Raw genomic sequence first — 16,579 nt, 5'->3', positions numbered from 1 at the left:
AGTCTTTAAGGGTATTAAAACAAAAACCCTTAGATGCCACTGAAAACACACCGCATAGTGAGTGACAAACGGTGAAAGCATCAGTGTGCATTCACTGGCATCAACCTTTCAATCTGGAAAACAGATTAGAAAGGACTTCTATGAGTCACGGCTCTTAGGGATCCAAAAGCTCATTTCAACGTCATGAAGTCCATCACTTTTCTTTCTCTCTCTGGCTTCCTGCTGCATACATCCGCTGCCAGTCACAGCTGTGCACGTTTTGATCAGATTGGGTGGGAGGCATGAGGGGCTTTCGAAAGGTCAGGGCACACAGCACCTGATGTTTATCTAAAGGGGAGACACGCAGGTCTATCACAGGACAAACGGCAACATCCAAATGTCTGAAATATGAAGGTGTTGAACAGAACGTGAGGGGACCAGCTTACGCAGCCGTGCCCATCAGATAGAAATGTGAGACAGATGTGATGATTTGTCACCGGCGCGGCTGAAACTTGGAAATAACTGCTTATATCAGCGATTCCTTTGATTTTGTTAATCCCCGTTTTTGGTGTCTTAGGTTCAAAGGACAAAGTAACCACTCCAACCTCAAACCTTCCCAGAGTCTCAGTATCTGACGGGCAGTCATCTCCAGCGTCCCCATCCTCTGTTTACCTCTCTACCTCGGAAATGTCCCCATCTTCGTCCAAAATCGCCACCGCCAATGATTTCCTGGGGCCTGGCGGTGGAACAGCGGGACAGGAGCAAGTCAGGCAGCCCAACAGAGCAAGAGGACAGCAGCACCTTCACCACAACCATCAGCGCACCACCAGCCCCAGCTCCCACACCAGAAAGACAAGCAGGAGTGACTCCAAAGCTGCCAGTCCCAAGAAACCCTCTGAAGACTGGTCTGAGCCGTCAGAGCCGTCGTCCAGCCCCAGAAAAACGGAGCAGGGCTTTGGTGGATCCCTGGAGGACATGAACAAGAAGGCACAAGGACAGCGAGACCATCACTCCTCCAGCCCCAGGAAGACCTCGAAGAACGCAGGGGAGCCCCAGAGCCCGAGGCGACCAGCGGGTCAGCAGCCAAGCACGGCCCACAGGGACGGGAGGGACAGGAGGTTCAAGGAGGAGGACGCAGCCTACTGGCCTGAGAGAGGCACTGCAGAGAGTTTGGACAGGAACACGGGGACCGCTGAACGACACAAAAAGAGTAAAAGGGTTGATCAGGAGGGGCCACAACCGCCCACACACGGGGAGAGAGCAGGGTCGGACGTCGACGGCGGCACCCTGAGCCGAAAGGGCGGCAAAGACGGAAAATACCACGGGTCGACCGAGGAAGTGAGCAGAAAGGATCCCAGAAGTTCCAGCAGCAGCATCCAGGACCTGAGCTGCAATGGAACCAAGAAGGCTCCCATCACTCCCGGCCCATGGAAGGTTCCCAGCTCTGCCAGGATCCAGTCCCAGTGGGAGACTTCACACGCAGATATCTGAGCTCCACCACGTGATAAGCTTTGACGTACACGCCAACCTTTCCTTAAATGTACAGATGTGAACCCTGAGAGACAGGGGACGTGCCTCCACCCCCCACCCCCCCTCATATGTGGCATCATTACAGCCAATCTGAGCGGACAGAAAACATTCGAACGGACATCAGCATCTTAAAAACTACAAATGACAGAAATCACTTCTGGGAGAACTTCCCAGAAACCTTCCCAGTCCAAGATGGGGGGGAGGGGCTTATCCCTTCGCCGCAGCGATCGAGATCGAGGGTGTTCGGCCCGTTTTTGCTCTTGTAATTTTATTTCCCCAACACTGATCACTGTGTAACCAGCAGCATTTTATGATTTCATTCACCCACTTTGCCTCAGTCAGTCTACATCGAGCTGATGCCTGACGTGACTTGTGCTCGTACCTTCACAAGTATTTGCACTGTACGGTGGTGCAGGGGTGGTGAGCGAGGTTGGGTCCGAGTGTGACACTTATTTTGTTATTGCTGTTATTACTGTGCCAATCAGGGACTCCGGTTCTAAAGAAGCTGCTCCGTGTTGAACTCACTGTGAGACTTTGTGAGATGAACTGATCTCCCTGCCTTGATGAAGGATCTCTCTGAAGGTTTAGGACATATTCACGCATCCACTCGGCTTTTTCTTCCTGGCATGATGTTTATCGCTGTCACAGGTGGATGTAGGAAAAAGCAAAGCTGGTGAGTTTCTGCTTTTTCTTTTTCTTTTTTCTCATTATTTGAGAGGAGCTTTTTTGGATTGCATGTGACTGTATTCATAAACACAGAGACTCTGACAGAGATTTATATCCTGGAGTTTATATGCATCGATCAGCAGACCAGATACTTGTGGTTGTAGTTCTAATGTTTGTTACCCGTGTTCATAATAAAGCATTCTGTAATTTATTGAGATAGTATGGAAACTGCGTAAACGTGAGTCATTTCACTTTTGATGTGAAGGATAGAAATAAAATGTGTAGATAAAAGCATCTCCACGCTCTATACATTCTATTTCTGTTAACTGTCATGCAAGTCTGATTTCTGACGTCGTCTGTTGTGAGCAGCTCTGTATCTTAGCTCCTCTGGCCGTGTGTGTACGTATACAAGCAGACCGGTAGGCCTACGAGGTTTAGCCATCACGGTAGCGTCGGCTTTAACTAACCCACAACGTATAATAAGCGTGCTTTGCATATATAAATGACTAATTTCTGATTAATTCAGTTAGCAGAGTATGATTGTATGAGGGGAGACGTCTGCCTTCAACCTACTGAGACTTTAAAGATACTCTTGTACTTATACTGTCACAAATGTAGGCACAAGAACATGTCACTTTTCTTTATTCTAACCTCCCAAACTATTCTGTGTTCTTTTTATTTGCCCTTAATGTGAAATAAAATCATGACGTTGATGCTTTTAGGTCGCTGTCAGGTCCATCTTAATCCAGACTTTTCCAGCACATAATGTGAAAACGTCTTGACTGCTTATTTTTTTTTCTAACTTAATTCCCAGATCAGCCTAATGATATATGTTTAATTTATTACGGATCCGTTGCGCCCCTCAAGAGACTAAATTTCGCGTTAGTGTCGCCACTGTGGATCACGGCGACCTCTAGTGGTTGGAACGGTTGATCGCATGTTTCTCCAAGGCTCTTTAAGGATTTTCAGAAGTTAAAAGTTGCATCTGTAATATGTCAGATCACTAATACTAATTTCCTGATGATCCGATGGGCTGCTGTATTGTTTACTGTACGTGCCGTCATCATGAATGATACTGTGGCCTTGCATTGCTCCAACATATAGAAAATCTTTTAGTTTTGACATTGTGGTAGTTGTAAATGTTTATAATTGTACAGCACATGTATAAATATTTGACTTCATGCCGGGAAAAAAAAATCCTCTGTAAATCGTTTCATTATTTTTTTAAGGGAAGTGAAAGGAAATGATATAAAATGGGTGAAAAATAATTAGTGTGGTCATGGCATTCTGTTCATGCACTGATAAATAAAGGTTTACTGAATAAATATGAATATGGTTCTGTTTATTACTTAATCATTCATCCTTTTTTCAGTATTTCTCTTTGATAATAAGCTAAAATCATTCAACTCATTTTTTAAGAATTGAAAATATATATTCATCTTCAAGCAAACATTTTTTTTTAAATTGTTAAAAAAATGTAAAATGGGGTTAATGACTACAATTAAGAAGCATTTTAATGTTTCTAATTGTAAAAAGATGTTTATTTTTAACAAAAGAACAAATGCACAATCAACTGAACATGAAAACTCAACTGTAAACTTAAGATGTAATATTGTCTTTTTCCTTATGTTTTACATTTTTATGTGGCCAAAAATGACTTTTATTTTTTCTAATGCAACCAAAACAAGGGGAAACGATGACAATAAGACAATATATTGGCAATAATGAAAAGCAATATAAATTTGATTAACGTGTCAGCAGAGGAGACAATACATAAAAATACATTTTAAAGGATAAAAATGTGGTTTTTAAACGGTGTTTTAGATTAAGAGGAAGTGCGGCCTCTCGTGGTCGCGATAAATTAAACATGACGTCAGCTCAGCAGCAGTGAGTGCGTGCAACTCGGCACGCGTTCACTTCCCCATGAACTCCATATCCCGTGATGCTCTATTTGAAACAAACTACAAAACATCGCGCCGCCCTTACTGCGCATGCGCAGGATCTGTAAATCCACGGTAACGGACTACAACCAAACCGGCGCCTGCGCAGTTTGCTTCGTCGGTCCTTTAAATGTACCGTTCTTGTAAAGATGGCAGCTCAAGTGGACTTGGTCCGTGCGAAAGTAAACGAAGAAATGCTGGGGGTCGCCCTTAAAAGACTAATGAAAGAGCGGAAAAGGAAGAAAAAAGACTCTTTGCTATCGGCTGACAAATCAGAAAGACGCGAGAAAGATGCGAAGAAAGCGAAGCTCCATCACAGCCAACATGCCGCCGAGCACCGGAGCCTCCAGCCGCATCAGCTGCAGCTGCAAAACCACAACTTCATTGCAGGTCAACCCGTCCTCCTCACCCAGAAGCACAGCCACCACCACCACCGCCACCAGAGTGACCTGCAGCCGACTCTCCGACCCCCGGAGCCGCAGCTGCTGCGGACGCTTCCCCCTGACGCACCTGCGCTCCTCACTCTCACGCCCCTTAAAACGGTCAAGAGCAAGAACCAGGACTCCCACGACAAACAGAGGGATAAAACTCTGAATCTGGCTGTCAAGAAGGAAAACGCCGAAGCCAACGTGAAACACGTCGAAGTGAAGAAAAAGAAGGGTGGGTTTCTAAATCACATTATTCTTCATTTTCTCACAGAATTCTGCTTTAACTACTGTGTTTCAGACGTGTTACTACTCGTTTCAGCAGCTTTCAGTCCTCTTTGCCCCTCGGTGTATTTTGGAGCTCTGGCGTTTATTAATAATTCCGTAAAACTTTCTTTCAGTCCTCCTCAGCATCCCTGCAGATCCGCTGTCCCACACCCAGAACATTAAACAGCTCACTCTGGAAGAATATCTCCTGAAGAAGAAAAAGAAGAAGAAGAAGCACCAGGAGGATGAGCGCCGTTCCAGAAAAGTTCGACACGTCCACAACAGGGCTGTTCAGACCGCTGCTGCTGGTCTGGGGGCTGAATTCGCTCTGCCCCTCGGCCCAGAAGCTCGCCCCCCTCCCTCTGCTGTCAAGCCCGAATCCAGAGAACTGACTGCTAACCTCCAGCCCTGCCTTCACGCTCTCAAACCGGGTCACAGCCCTTTTCTCTCCCACCAAGACCATTTCATCCGCAGCTCCTGCCTCCAGACGGGCTCCTGGTTTGGACGCTTCATGCACGAGGAGCGGCAGCCCAACGGCGGGGGGGCGGTCCTGCACGCTTATGCTGATGAGTTGGCCTGTCTCAGCCCGGCCCAGATGGAATGTTTCGCTCGGGAATTCTTGGAGTTGACCTTCGCCGAACGGTCCAGAGGCGCGTCGTCCTACGCCCTGACGGTGGTGCACGGTGCGGCCTCCTACCTCCCCGACTTCCTGGACTACTTTGCCTTCAACTATCCCAACACACCAGTCAAAATGGAGATACTGGGCAAGAAAGACATTGAGACAACAACTATTGCCAACTTTCACTCTCAGGTAATGTGAGCTGCAGTTCAATCCGACAGTCCGAAAGGTAAAAAATGAAAATTGTGCCTCAGCTCAGCAGATTTATGCATATTTTAGGTTAAAATCTCAGCAGTGGAGGTTCCAGGGAAGGAACGGAGTAAAACTTCACTGCTTCACTGCAGTGTAGTTTTACTCCGTTCCTTCCCTGGGTGTGTGTGTGTGTGTGTGTGTGTGTGTGTGTGTGTGTGTGTGTGTGTGGGTGTGTGTGTGTGGGTGTGTGTGTGTTTTGTAAAATTGACTGAAGGACTCTTTGTTCTTCCCAGGTGAGTCGGACTTACTGTTCGGGGACGTACCGGTCCGGACCCATGAGGCAGATCAGCTTGGTGGGGGCCGTGGACGAGGAAGTCGGAGACTATTTTCCGGAGTTCCTGGACATGCTGGAGGAGTCGCCCTTTCTCAAGGTCAGAGGAAGGTTTACTGTCGTTAAGGGTCTATAGATTCATCATGGATCTTTGTGATCTGTTGTGGGAACCAGTAGGTCTCCCAGTGGAAGCTAATTAAAGCACAAGCTGGTTGTCCACTGTCAGCTTAATGCCGCTGTTGCAGCTGTAACATCTGCTCGCTCTCTTGTACCTGTCGTCATAGGAGCCCGTTTGTAGCGCAGCACAGATGGGATGTAGTCACCCAGGTGGTGTTTAATGAACTCTTGTTCTCTGCTGTTTCCTGCAAATTCAGCCAAACTCTGAAGGTGTTCCAGTGTTCACCAGCTCTGATAACTGTATGTGTGTGTGTGTGTGTGTGTGCGCTCACACAGATGACCCTCCCGTGGGGAAGCCTCTCGAGTCTTAAACTGGACTGTCGCTCCCAGAGTGACGACGGTCCCATAATGTGGGTTCGACCTGGAGAACAGATGGTTCCTACTGCTGACATCCCCAAATCCCCTTTTAAAAGACGGAGGTGATCCCCCCCCCCACACACACACACACACACACACACGCCCTGAACCCGTTTGATAGTTACACATCACTTACACATCTGTCATGCTTCTGCACAGGTCCATGAATGAAATCAAAAATCTCCACTACCTGCCGAGGGCCAGCGAGCCCAGAGAGGTTCTGTTTGAGGACCGGACCAAGGCCCACGCCGACCACGTGGGCCAGACCTTTGACTGGCAGAGCACGGCTGCGGTGGGGGTGCTGAAGGCGGTGCACTTTGGAGAATGGTAACTTTTCAGAACACGTCTCATCCTTGTTGTGTTTTTAATGAAGCCAAACCCAAACACAGTGGAGAAATCGCTCTTCGACAACAATAAAGGGCTCTTAAATCTCTTTTTCCCAGGAATAACCAACCTCGGATAACCAAAGACGTGGTGTGTTTCCAAGCTGGAGATTTCCATAAAGTGGTCCAAAGTCTGCAGCTGGATCTGTACGAGCCTCCGGTGTCTCAGGTGAGGATTGGAACCCTTCAGGGGTCTGACGGTGGCGCTGCCCTGTAGATGACCTGACTGCCTCCCCACAGTGCATCCAGTGGGTGGACGATGCCAAGCTCAACCAGCTGAGGAGGGAAGGCATTCGCTACGTCCGCGTCCAGCTCTGCGACAATGACGTTTACTTCATCCCGCGGAACGTCGTCCACCAGTTCAAGACCGTGTCCGCCGTCTGCAGCCTGGCCTGGCACATCCGCCTCAAACAGTACCATCCGGAGGCGAAGGGCCCGGAGGAGGAACGGCAGCCCGACGACCTCCGTCACGCCTCCAGCAGAGGTGTGACACCCTGTGCACGGGCGCAGGGCGACAGCGCCCACGGTGGGGTGGCGAAAACGGAGGAGCCGAAATTCCAGAGACCAGCCACACCTCCAAAAGAGCCTCAGCCAGCTCCTCCACAGCCCACCCAGTCTGCCCGTTTGCTCCCATCCAACCATCGAGTCCACTCAGGGTCTAGTCCCACCCTGCTGAAGCCCCTGAACCAGACTGCACGGATCCATAAATGACATATCTGCCCCCACGAGGACGGATCTGGAAGGTTTTTGGGTTCATTCCTCCCTCTTTTATTTAAAAACTCTCCAAAGTATCGGACAGCGGCGCTCCTTTGTGGTGCCTGTTCGGGAGCACTCAAACTGGAGCTCCTCACACGAGGGAGCAGAGGTGACGAAGATTAATGCCCAACTTCCTGTTCTCATGGAAGAGGGAAGCTCGGGGCGGCTTCCGCTCCCAACGCCGGCGAAATAATGGCGGGGTTATTTTGGAAGCTCGCTTCTGACATCAGATTCAATCCAATGACAGTGAAAGGTACAGACGTATGTACCAGCTTTAAAGTTTGCTGCCGGAGCAAATTCTGTATTTAAATGTTGCTGTAATCCGCCTCTTTTTCTCACGGTGGAACGTGACTTTAATATTTAATTTATTTTCTTAAGACTGGGCGCAACCTGAGCACGGGTGATGAATCCCTTCAGGATTTGCTTTGTAAATGCGGGAATATGACGCTAAATGTTATCTGTGTGCTGAAGCTTCACTTTCAGTTCATTCTCACCTTTAGTTTTAGCAGGTAAGGTCACCCTGGTGACAAGATTCCCAGTTTTCACCTGAACACCTCAGACATTTTGGTTTTTAAGGCTTCTGGAGGCCTCGTGACTTTTGTTTTAATAATCTAAAGTTTCCTGTCTGAAGGTGACGGCACCAACACAGCCTGATCGCTGGCAAACGTTAGAGAATGTTCATTAAGTGCTGTTTATATGTTTATTATGTACATTATAGTACAGTTCTTCAGGACGGAGCAGCAGGAGAAGCTCAGCTTTGGTATGAAATCTGAAGCCACAGATGTCAGGACAGGCCTGGGCCTCGAGACGGCCGTGGTTCGACCATGTCGACCACCACTCTTCATTTTACAGCCGGTTCAGGTGTGACACAAACGAGCACATTCAAATACGACGGGACGGGAAAATGTTCATCCACGGCGCACTTTTCCTTTTTGTAAAATATGCCGCTCATCCCAGTGCCTTTTTAACTAAAAGAGCGCTAAAAGGAGCAAAACTTGGTCCGTTTTGTTTTTTTAATCATCAAAAACCGAGCAGTTCTGACATCACGCATCTTTGCTGTCTTTTTTATCTGTCGTCATGGACTCTTGCTAACTTAATGTAATAAAATGACAGTAAGTCTGTCATCAGTGTGATAGAATCACTTCTTTCTATGTTAACATTTGTACTAAGACATTTCTAAGCACTTCTGTTCAGTAGCTGAGAGACTGAAGCCGCTGGGTACATTATTAGGGGTCAGTCGAAACAATGCGAATGCATCCCTTTTCTATATTTTTTAATAAATAATTTTGTGTGTGACCTAAACATGTAACACGGCTGCATATTCAGTCTGCACCACATTCTCTGTTTACACTGCTTCGAATTATCATGGAAACTGTTGTGCAGAACAGCTGGAGCCAGAGTTGGGCATGTTTCCTTATTTCATTCACACAAACAGTACGAAATATACAGACAGTTGCTTAAAATTACAAACTTGCCATTACAGATTAGCCTCTTCCTTAGCAAAGGTTAAAGGTCAAAGTGGCCATTGTATTTTTAAAAAAAAAACAAGGCCCCTCTTGTTATCTGTTGTTGCTGGGCTCGCCATCATGTAGAGACACAATAAATACTAAAATTCCAGACAAATGTTGCCTCAAAACCAGGTTTCTGGGTAACTTCTGGGGCCTTTGGGCTTCCTGAAACGGTTCCCAAATCCTGTAGATGATAAAAACAGGGTCAGGGAACTGGTGTGTAACCATGACGTGATGCAGGTGATAAAAATGGAGGCAGTCCTACCAAATCGGAATATTGAAAAGGAAGCGTTCTCTGTCGGAGGCGGTGCGCTGGTCTGGACAGCAGGGGGCGCTGAAAGCGCGACTACAACAGGCAGGGTCGATTTTAAACAAATTAGACTTTGAATAATTCAATTATTCACCCAATCAGAATATTCACTGAAATGAAAGTATCATGGCACTTACATTTTTTTCTAAAAATCTTTAGGCTCTAGCAGAGAAGCAGAGAAGTAACAAAATTAGATTGTTTTTTTCAGAAACTATTCTGGGTGAAGCAAATTTTCCAACCTTTGTTCTAGACATGCTCTTCTCTGGGCTTTCGTCTGAGTTGTTTCCTGATGAGTTGGTGGTGAGAGAAGATTTTCTGCTCATGCTGACGTGCGCTGGTAAAGGGGAAAGACAGATTAATTTAGAGGGCTGTGAAATACGCACAATGCGAGGTGAATAAATGGTTTATTTTTGCCTGTTAATAATGTCGGGGGCTTGTGTATGATTCAGTGTCTAAAGGTTCTCACCACTTCCTCCTTCAGCCATGACCACAGGAGCTGAAGTGAGCGGCTGAGCTGCACCGGGGGGCTCTGTAGGGGAAGCACATGACACAAAATGGCCTCATGAGTTCCTCTGTGAGTTAGACAAACAGACTAACGATTGTTGGCTTGTTTTGTGGAACAAGTATCAGTTCATTTGCTCTTGTGTCTATGCAAAAGTCGTGTTTGTAACAAAGACTTTCGTCATTTGCTTTTAATGCCAGAGATGTTTTAAAACCATGATCACCCTCGGAGAGGCTGTGGTTTTATGTTCTACTTTTGTTTCCCTCAGAGGTTGACACATCTAATTGTTGTCTGCATCCTCTCTTGCTTCATGTCCTCTTGGTCGTCCTCTGGGTTCCTCTGCTCTGGGTTCTCCGCCTCCACCCTGCTGTCTCTACGGGTGACTATCTGCAAACATGGAAATTCCTGTCTGTCCTCATCCTTCAGCCTGTCCGCCACCGTGGTGGACAGGAAGGGGCTCGGGGCTCCTCAGCACACCTCACCTGTGTCCTGCAGCGCTCATGCGTGTCCTGGGCCCCTCTACCATACTTCTCCTCAGCTCTCTCTGACCTTCTCTGTACATCAGCTACTACAATCTCTGCTGGCATCAAACCATACTGCTGCCCACTCGTGTGGACTTCTGCCCTGTCAGGTTTTCCACTGCTCTTTCCATCTGATTCCACCACACATCATCTTGCAGCACACTTCTCTATCTCATATATCCCATCTCTCCGTCAGATCTTGTTGAAGAACCAAGTCAGAACCTGGCCATCATAACCAGTCCATTTGTCCTCTCTGTCCCACCATAACCAGCTGTCTTTTCCCATGATGTGGTCTGAGGATGAAAGGTGAAGGAAGCAGAACGTACCTGGTTTGGTGCTTTTAGCTCGAACACTCTGAAGAGTCGGGACAGATAAATAATGTCAGACGTTTGAGTCGTTGGGGTGGTGATAATTCCCTGTTTGTGGGATGTTACCTTGCTCCTGGTCTTAACCACATCCAGGAATTTCTTGGCACGTGAGGTTCCGTTCCATTCAAATGACGAGCCCGGAGGGCAGAGGTTGAGGCGCTCCCGGTCTTCTGTGGTCACCTCAGGTGAGGCTCCGCGTGGGGGGTGCAGATCATGGTTCTCCTCAGCTGAAAGGATGCGAGCAAGTGTTGATTAGGTGTGACGACTCAAACGGATCCATGAGACACACAGCTTACCTGGAGAAAGCAGAGGAAGTATAGGAGGGTCCAGAGGTGGACAGGACAGGCGGTAGTTGGACCTTGTACTGGACCCAAGATCAGGATGTGCTGCAGGAGATCAGATCACATGACATGAAAACATCTGCTGTGGTGCCAGTGGGTGTAACTGTGTAGTCATAAAAAGATTCTACCTGTGAAGGTCGACTTGGTTTTCAGACTCTAGAATAGAGAGAAACAGGTGTCACGTAACGGAAACGGGTCGCGCTTTCATTTTTGGGGCTTTGTTCTTTAGTGCGGTTACTTTGGTTTAGAATGCATGTAAAAGAAATTAGTCACCACATTAAGAATTAATAAGCACATTCATCTACCACAGTCTAGATCTTTTGATTGTGATACGTACGGATTTTCCAGTTGTTTTAATATTTCCTTCAAACCCACATAAAATGCAAATTAAAAGCGTCCCTGGTGCACGGTGGTGAACATTGGAGCTGAAACGTTCAGCAGAATTGGTTCAAGTCTCATGTGAGGACGGTTCACACACGTGTGTGAAGCCTGTGAGGTGTGTGGTTTCAGAAACTTCCCCCATCAGCCACTCAGAGGTGGCACAATGGCTGAATTTTGGGGCTTTTATATTTCCTGAAGCACTGGTATACGGTAAATAATATCCTTCAAACATGTGAATACTTCCTATGTTTGTCTTCTAAACATTATGTGTTTTTGTCTTCTTACCCTACTTCTCAAAAAAAGTTTCATGTCGCTGTTTGAGGAAGCGGCAGGTTGCGAGCACCGCTCTGGGGGGGTCCTGCCCCCGTCCACCGCCCACGTGTCCTGGTCTGCTGGAGCTGAGGGCGATGGAAAGAAAGCGGAGGAGTAAATGAAAGCAGATTCAGGTGGGAAGGTTCATTTAGGATGATGGTCCGTGACGTCACCTTGATCGGTCGCCAACTCAAACGATTCCGGAGTTCTTTCTGGGAGTGAGGGTACAGGTGATGGGGTGCTGCCTGGGAGGAAGACAGGAAATACACATTTTTGTCATGAACCGATGCTTTGATTGGGATTCTAATTTTACTTTCAGGCTTCATGGTGTCATTTTGCTGTTATTTGAGTCTCACTTCGCAACTCCCTGACGGCCTCGGCAGCAGCATTGGGCGGAATTATCACCGGTAATCTTTCACAGGAGTCATCTGAGAGGCCTGGGAACGTTCACACATGCCCCAAACAAGGTATCAGAAAATATCAATGCCATATGTGATCACAAAAAATGCCAGATCTCACTTCAATAAATAGGTGAGAGTTTGCAGGCTTTGATTACACTGAGAACTAACCTGCGTCCACAGCCAGGATGTAGGACTCAGGAGTCCGTTGGGGGAGTGGAGGAGGAATCTCCTCGTCCATATCAACAGTACCTGTGACGTGCACCTCGGTTAACATCTGTGGAGCTCACGTGTGTCCCACTGCTGCTCTTGAAATTGAATCACTTACCTGAGGCGGCAGCGTTTAGCTCCAGATCCTGGTCGTTCACCAACAGCGAGGGAATAATGAGCTCAGGGCTGCGTCTCCATTCCTGAGGAGAGTCCTTTGGTGCCTCCTCTGATGGAGAACTCATCGCCCTGTCAAAGTAGGGGTCCTCCACCATCAGACAAATGGCTGCTGCCATAGTCGGTGATGTTGGACAGTCCAGCAGCAGAAGCTCTTCACTGCTGTCCACGGACTGCAGCGAGGCCCCGGGGCCCTCTGGGGTGGCGTCCTGTAAGAGGTCCCCCTGTTGCTGATGCATTTGTGTGTCATTGTCGCTCAGGACAAGTACATTTTGGGACGTGGATGGTGTGGAATCTTGGTACTGAGGTAAGAAATCTCTTTCCTCGATGAGGATTTGCTGGAAGTTGATTGGATTTGTTGATTTGAGGTCCAAGTGCTCGTTTTCTATGTCGGGTCCAGTGGAAGAGGAGACCACCGTCATCTGGCAGATAAACAGAAGGCTCCTTTGTCAGGATTCATATTTAGTTACATAAAAATGGCACAGCAGCATTCAATGAAAAGTGTTTTAATTCGGAGCAGGAATTTTGCTACATCAATTCATCAAAGTTCAATACTGTAATATAACAAAGCTGATTTTGAAATATCAAATATTGGGATAATAGAAAGCCTGGTTTGACCCACACAATGTGTAATGAGGTGGTTGAGAACAACCGTCGCACATGACCAAATCTACCGAGTTGTGTCGGAAGTCATATGACAGTAAACTAAGGGTGGGGGACATTTCCTCCTCTGTTGTGCTCGGTTTTGTGAAGTGTTCCTGGCCGCTCACCTCCCCGATGTCCACAGACTGCAGATGTCTCTCAAACAGTAGCTTGGCTGTCCTGTAGAGCAGCTCATATTGTTCCTGTGGTTACACAACAAAAACACTGTAACACAGCCCTGGGTTATGACGTACGGGAGACAAATGAACAGGGAGTATTTACACAGGGAAGCATCTGACATAAAATACTGTCAAAAATGTGGCTCTGCTGGTTGAGTTGTGTTACAAGTGCCAGAGTAGCAAAAATCACCTTGGTCTGAACCAGCGAGGGCCTCTGCTTCCTCATGCCAAGAACGAGGTCATAGATATTGAAATCTGCAGTAATCATCTAAAAGGGACGTGTTAGTGCCGTACAGTGAACGGATCGTATGTGAAATGCTGGCGGGTAAAACTTCACCTGGTTCTTCAGGAGGTTCCGAGTATAATCGATGACACACAGGACTCCTGTTCTACCGCAGCCAGCACTACAATCACAGCACCGGTCTTGTGTTTGTCAGAGTGTTTGTCAGAGTTTTCAGCAGCCCGTAGAGATTCTGACCTGCAGTGGATGCAGATGGGGGCCTCCCCGTGGGTTTGGTAGGATCGCATCTCATCCAGCAATTGAAGGATGGAAGGGATGGACTCTGGCACGCCGTGATCCGGCCACGTGACATAATGCAGCTGTTTCAAGGTCCGGCTACACTGGGGGAAAATGCACACTGTTTTTAACACAGAGACACTTTCCAAGACATCAAATCCCATTTCTGACATTGATGCTGATGCTGTGGAAGGTGATATCGCGTCTGTCCCGGGAGAGCTAGTGTCACTGTAAAACGTCACTTACATTGTTATAAGTCACCTGTAACGTCCTTGTCAGGTAATCACCTCTGTTTTCCTCAGATTCCTGTCGAGAAAAAAAAAAGGGATGTGGTTTGAAACTGATAACTTAAACTTAAGCGAATCAGGAAATGGCAGTTGATAATACTCACGCAACGGACAGTGAAAGGCTCGCAAACAAGTGGCGGCTCCTCTTTCTGTGGCCAGTAACGCTCGCATTTCTTCTAAGGTAAAAAAAAACAACACAACATTGTTTCAGACGCGGTTGTTAAAACCCAAACCAAAATGTGCATAAACACCCGTAAACTAACCCAGAGTGACTGGAGAGGTGCTGGCAAACATTTAAGGAAAAGAAGGGAAAAGGGAGAGCAGAAAACAGCGTTACCTTTCCCATTTCGAATTCACGACAGGCCATTACCACGACCTGAAGCCAAACAAACACCAATAAAAACCTCATCGCTAAACAGAACGTGGTGTCCTGGAAGAGTCTGCAGATGCCTCGCACCTCTGTGTTGTGTTCCCAGAGCATCCTGAAGAAGTCCAGCAACGTGTGGGGCAACGGACCCTGAGTGGCGATGTATTCAGTGGAACTGGACACTCCCTGGAAACAATAGACAGCAGATGCTTCACAATGTTGCCCTTAGCTGACCCAGCCAACCGTGAGGACGCCGTTGGTTTACCCTGATGAAACTGGCGTTGATGTAGTCGGAGTCATTTTTAGACGTGGTGAAGTTTAGTTTTACTCTGCTGTGGTCGACTGAAAGGAAAGGCACCGATAAAAAGAGATATTCCTTGATGAAGGTGACAGAGTGCTGGAGCCTGTCGCGGCGTCCTCTGGACAAGAGGCAGAATCGCATCATTCACCCACATCTGGGGCAGTTCTGAGCCGACCTAAACTGGAGGAAACCCCTCACACACACCAACTAACGTCTCAGATACTCACGCCGCTCTTGGATTAACTATCATCTGCTGCAGAAATAAGAAAATCTTGAGCTAAACTCACAGGGAACAATGTCCTTGTAGCGGTTCCTCTTGATGTTTTCCTGTTTCTCCGCTGTCTTGCTGGAATAAGTCTTGTCAGTTCTGTATTTGGTTGATTGGATTTTCAATCTCTGAAAAATAGAAGGCAGAAAAGCCTTTCTGATTTATGATGAGGTCACTGATAGTTAATGTGCCACGGACGCGCCCATATTGGCGTCGGAAGCAAAAACATAAAGGATGTCAGTGATGTAAATGTAACTCCATTTAATGTTTCAGTCAGGGGAAAAGTCCTCGCCGACGACACGTGACCTATTTCACAATCGTCATGCACGGCCTGTTTGTAGCTGATTCAATGGCAGATGACCGGAATCTGTGACTCACTTTCCTAAAACCTCCCATGGTGTCTTCCATGCTGAGAGGATTTCCATCTGCAGTCTGCTGAGAGCAGCATCTGACACTATAAGTCACGGCACATCCATGCGTTGGATGGATTTGTTCAGACACTGGTCTTTCTGTTCAGAAGCCAGTCCAGTCGCAGTCCTGAACAGCCTGCAAAAGGCCTTCTAGACCATCTGCACTGCTTCACCCACAGAGTGCTTTTTGTTCACAAAGGAAGTGATGCAACAGACCCTCTTCCTCCGGAGTGGTCCGGGTACAAGCAGAGGGACATTAGGAGGGCTGCATGTGAGGCCCTGGGTGCTGTCCTCGTCACCATGACAGCGATGATGTCACCCTGAAACTCATGACTTCTGGAAATGAGTCCATATAAAAATGCTGACTTTATAAATTAGACTTTTTCATATAGACGCAAGGCTGCAAAAACAAGGAAACGAACACACGATTGACAGCTTTAATGTTTCATCCATTTGCTCGGAGGCCTTCCTCATTCGCGCATTGAACTAGTTCAGAGAGGAAGCACAGTAGTAGCGCTCGAGTTGCAAATTTGCAAACTTTCTCCCTCAGTGCGATAATGAACCGTTAGAGCAGGTTTGGAAGCTTCAGCTAGAAAGTAAAGCGACAAAGACTGGACTCACAGCAAACTCCCCGACGATACTATGGGGTTCCTCCTCGCCTGCAGCCTCCTGTCTCTCCACTTGGGTGAGAAATCTTCTCAATATCCAGGCTTGGTGCTCCTGGCTGGCTCCCCTGCACACCGCCTGGGTCAGGGCACCTTTGACAGGCATGTCAGGACACAAAGGTCCACCAGTCATGGATTAGGGTGCCTGTCTTCGAGGGCTGCAGAGAACACTTCTGTGCTGCAGCTCTAACATCAACAGGCTATATTGAGTGAAATGTGTGAACTCTTTTACAGGAAGCAAGAGCAAGCTAACAGGTTCTGTGGTCAGATTAAAGCTATTGCCACACCCCCTTCAT

At 47.4% G+C, this 16,579-nt stretch overlaps 3 protein-coding genes across 7 annotated transcripts in view; 2 read left to right on the top strand and 1 right to left on the bottom strand.

The window, feature by feature from the left end:
- Nucleotides 1-3,506, top strand: part of magi3a (membrane associated guanylate kinase, WW and PDZ domain containing 3a) — a 67,314-nt gene extending 63,808 nt beyond the window's left edge. For 2 of the 4 annotated variants that reach the window (XM_029833943.1, XM_029833942.1), the window contains exon 21: nt 557-3,506. In XM_029833943.1, coding sequence (XP_029689803.1) covers nt 557-1,470 — 914 coding nt within the window. In that variant the 3' untranslated portion in view covers nt 1,471-3,506. The remainder of the gene's footprint in view (nt 1-556) is intronic. The other 2 variants (XM_029833945.1, XM_029833946.1) reach the window with 2 other exon arrangements.
- A 673-nt stretch (nt 3,507-4,179) lies between these two features.
- Nucleotides 4,180-8,924, top strand: rsbn1 (round spermatid basic protein 1). The gene is made up of 7 exons (XM_003963586.3): nt 4,180-4,775; nt 4,942-5,618; nt 5,912-6,049; nt 6,403-6,545; nt 6,643-6,810; nt 6,927-7,035; nt 7,107-8,924. Exons 1-7 carry the CDS (start codon nt 4,265-4,267, stop codon nt 7,575-7,577), a joined length of 2,217 nt encoding a protein of 738 aa, XP_003963635.2. The 5' UTR covers nt 4,180-4,264; the 3' UTR covers nt 7,578-8,924.
- Nucleotides 8,881-16,525, bottom strand: ptpn22 (protein tyrosine phosphatase non-receptor type 22). Of its 2 annotated transcripts, none has more exons than XM_011602793.2 (25): nt 16,240-16,525; nt 15,228-15,336; nt 14,905-14,981; nt 14,730-14,825; nt 14,610-14,648; nt 14,377-14,448; nt 14,232-14,291; nt 13,947-14,089; nt 13,806-13,872; nt 13,659-13,736; nt 13,418-13,492; nt 12,592-13,069; nt 12,435-12,515; nt 12,222-12,302; nt 12,039-12,110; nt 11,839-11,951; nt 11,301-11,328; nt 11,128-11,217; nt 10,898-11,058; nt 10,790-10,817; nt 9,907-9,969; nt 9,680-9,774; nt 9,578-9,602; nt 9,396-9,476; nt 8,881-9,314 (listed from the first exon to the last, which is right to left on the bottom strand). In XM_011602793.2, exons 1-25 carry the CDS (start codon nt 16,414-16,416, stop codon nt 9,253-9,255), a joined length of 2,451 nt encoding a protein of 816 aa, XP_011601095.1. In that variant the 5' UTR covers nt 16,417-16,525; the 3' UTR covers nt 8,881-9,252. The 2 variants fall into 2 exon arrangements, with proteins under 2 accessions (XP_011601095.1, XP_011601096.1); XM_011602794.2 differs by lacking the exon at nt 16,240-16,525 and adding an exon at nt 15,587-16,211.
- Nucleotides 16,526-16,579: the final 54 nt, after the last annotated feature.

Source organism: Takifugu rubripes, chromosome 3 (assembly GCF_901000725.2).
Source record: "Takifugu rubripes chromosome 3, fTakRub1.2, whole genome shotgun sequence".
Taxonomy (NCBI): domain Eukaryota; kingdom Metazoa; phylum Chordata; class Actinopteri; order Tetraodontiformes; family Tetraodontidae; genus Takifugu; species Takifugu rubripes.
This window is presented reverse-complemented; position numbering and strand designations above follow the sequence as displayed.